Source organism: Dama dama, chromosome 4 (assembly GCF_033118175.1).
Source record: "Dama dama isolate Ldn47 chromosome 4, ASM3311817v1, whole genome shotgun sequence".
NCBI lineage: Eukaryota > Metazoa > Chordata > Mammalia > Artiodactyla > Cervidae > Dama > Dama dama.
This window is the reverse complement of record NC_083684.1, coordinates 53639265-53642057: the sequence shown is the minus strand read 5'-3', so window position 1 is coordinate 53642057 and position 2793 is coordinate 53639265. Positions and strand designations below refer to the sequence as shown.

The 2793-nt window shown below is 54.7% G+C and overlaps 1 protein-coding gene across 1 annotated transcript; it reads left to right on the top strand.

The window, feature by feature from the left end:
* The first annotated feature begins 1222 nt into the window (after window positions 1-1222).
* On the top strand, window positions 1223-2294 carry SYCN (syncollin). Its single transcript, XM_061140557.1, has 2 exons — window positions 1223-1617; window positions 2249-2294. The coding sequence occupies exons 1-2, from the start codon at window positions 1223-1225 to the stop codon at window positions 2292-2294; spliced, it is 441 nt and encodes a 146-aa protein (XP_060996540.1).
* Window positions 2295-2793: the final 499 nt, after the last annotated feature.

Here is a 2793-nt window from a genome sequence, read left to right as displayed (position 1 = left end):
AAGATGGTCTGGTATTCCCATCTCTCTAAGAACTTTCCACAGTTCATCATGATCCACACAAAGGTTTTAGCGTAGTCGATGAAACAGAGATAGATGTTTCTCTGAAATTCCCTTGCTTTCTCTATAATCCAGCGAATGTTGGCAATTTGTTCTCTAGTTCCTCTTCCTTTTCTAAACCCAGCTTGGACATATGGAAGTTCTTGGTTCGAATAATGCTGAATCCTAGCATGCACGATTTTAAGAATGACCTTACTAGCATGGGAGGTGAGTGCAATTGTCCAATGGTTAGCACATTCTTTGGCACTGCCCTTCTTGAGAACTGAAATGAGGATTGACCTTTTCCAGTCCTGTGGCCACTTCTGGGTCTTCCAGAAGTGCTGGCACACTGAATGCAAAACCATCATCCTTTAGGGATTTGAACAGTTCTGCTGGAATTTCATTACATCCATTAACTTTATTAACAGCAGTGCTTCTTAAGGCCCACTCGACTTCGCACTCCAGAATGTCTGGCTCTGGGTGACTTACCACACCATTGTAGTAATCTGGTTCTTTAAGATTTTTTTATACAGTTCTTCCCTGTATTCTTTCCATCTTTATATATAATAGCTACTAATTATGTGCTGTCCCAAGTGTTGCAAATTTTCCCCCCAAGCCTTTTGTATATTACCTTGCAATGATTTTCCTCCTGCAAATATGTCTAACTAATTTCTCAACCTTGCTCTGGAAGATCTGCTCCTGGGGAGGCTGGGGGCGACTCCCTTCTCATCTCCCTCCCCTCTCCCTTCCCCTCCAGGGTCTGTCTCTCCTTATCTCCAGCTTCTCCTTTCCCAAGGGCCTGCCTGGGGGGAAGGATAGTGCCCAGCACGGAGGCCCAGCTCCCCTCCCGCTCTTTGGGCCTCTCCCTATTTGGAAGGGGGGTAGGTTGTCCGTTCGATGTCAGTTTTTAAGAGCTCCTCCCCTCTATAACTATTAACCCTATGCTACACTCTGTATTCCAAGCCACAGGTCCTGTCATTTGCTACATTCCATCTTAAGCGGCTGAATTTTATGCAAATAAAGTCCATCCTGTAAGCAGCGGCGGTGGGTTCTGATGTAGTCTGGGAAGTCTCCCTGCTCCCGGGCGCCCTCGCCTTCGCTTCCCAAGCCCTTATCTCGCAGCTTTTGGCTTCCCACGGGTCGGGCGCATAAAAGGGACCCGGAGCTCGGGCCCCGCAGCGTCACCATGTTCCCGCTGTGCCCACTGCTGCTGACCCTGGCCCTGGTGGCCGTCCCCGGCGTCCAAGGCGCCTGCCCGGCGTCCGCCGACCTGAAGAACGCCAACGGGACGCGCACGTGCGCCAAGCTCTACGACAAGAGCGACCCCTACTACGAGAACTGCTGCGCCGGCGCCGTGCTCTCCTTGGAGTCGGGCGCCGACCTGCCCTACCTGCCCTCGGACTGGACGAACGTCATCTCCTCGATCGTGGTGGGCCAGCGCTGCGAGCTCACCGTGTGGTCCCGTCGCGGCAAGGAGGGCAAGTCGCGCAAGTTCTCGGCCGGTAGCTACCCGCGCCTGGAGGAGTACCGCCGCGGCCTCTTCGGGGACTGGTCCAACGCCATCTCCTCGGTCTACTGCAGGTGCCCACCCGCCGGCCCCACCACCCAGACCCCTGAGCCTCTGACCCAAACTGAGCGCCTTAGAAGCAGTTCCCGAGGTCCCCCTTCTCCCCCACGTCCCCTCTCCCAAGCCCATGCCCCTTGGATCTCCCAGACCCAACTCTGAGATTCCCAGACTTCATTCTGGGAGCTTCCCCTCCCACCTCCCTGAATCCTACCCACCAGAAGGCTGCGCCCTCAGGGGAGGGTAGTCCTCAGGCCTAGCCTGGTGATGGGAAGCCAACAACCCCCTCGCTTCGAAGCCTCTAGAACCGAAGCTAGTCCTTCCCCACCCTGCTAGATCATCAGATCCCAGACCCAACTCTGGGGCTCCCAGATTCTAAACCTGACTGACCCAGACCTTAAGACCCCAGACCTAATTCCAGGAGTGCCCTATCTAGCCCTCACGCTCCACTCTTCTAGATCCTCTACATCAGCCTTGGCCCCAGAAACTGGTTCCAGTAGCCCCCATTAAGGTTCTGAAGCCTCCAGGCCCAACTTTGGAGGCCTCTGAGCCCACCCTGGACTCACATATCCAAACTCACAGACCCCGCGGCCCTAGATCTAGCCAGAGCACCCTCTAAAACCACCCACCTGCCCCTCTACCCCCAAGAACTCCAAGAAGCCACAGCCCCAAACTCTCAGGCCAGGATGCCTAGCCCCTGAACTTGGAGCCCAGCCCCAGCCCCCAACCCCATCTCAGGCTTCTAGAATCCCTCCTAATATAAATCTCTGAAGCCCTGGCACCCCCTGGCAATAATTTTCGATTCTGTTGCAGTTGCAAATGACACCTTACGAGATCACTCATCTCCAGCCCTCACGAGTGCAGAGCCCCTCACTTGGCCTTGTTCGTGGGGTCTGCTGAAGTCTATAAGACCCAGGAGAACAGAGGTTTCTGCCTGCCCTCATCTTGCCTTCCCTGTAATACAGCTCTTATGAAGCCATCCCTGTCTGCCATCTGCTTGTGTCTGGGTCCAAGTCCATGCAGATGTGGGGTTGGGAATGGAGGAGGGAGCAGGGTGGTCAGGGCTGGGTCAGCCCATACCTGGAACAGTACCTGCTGTGGATGGGGACACATGTGTAGATCCTGTGGGGGCACACACACGGATTTAGGTGTGCACACACGTGCACATACCCATAGGGCATCTGCGTGACAAG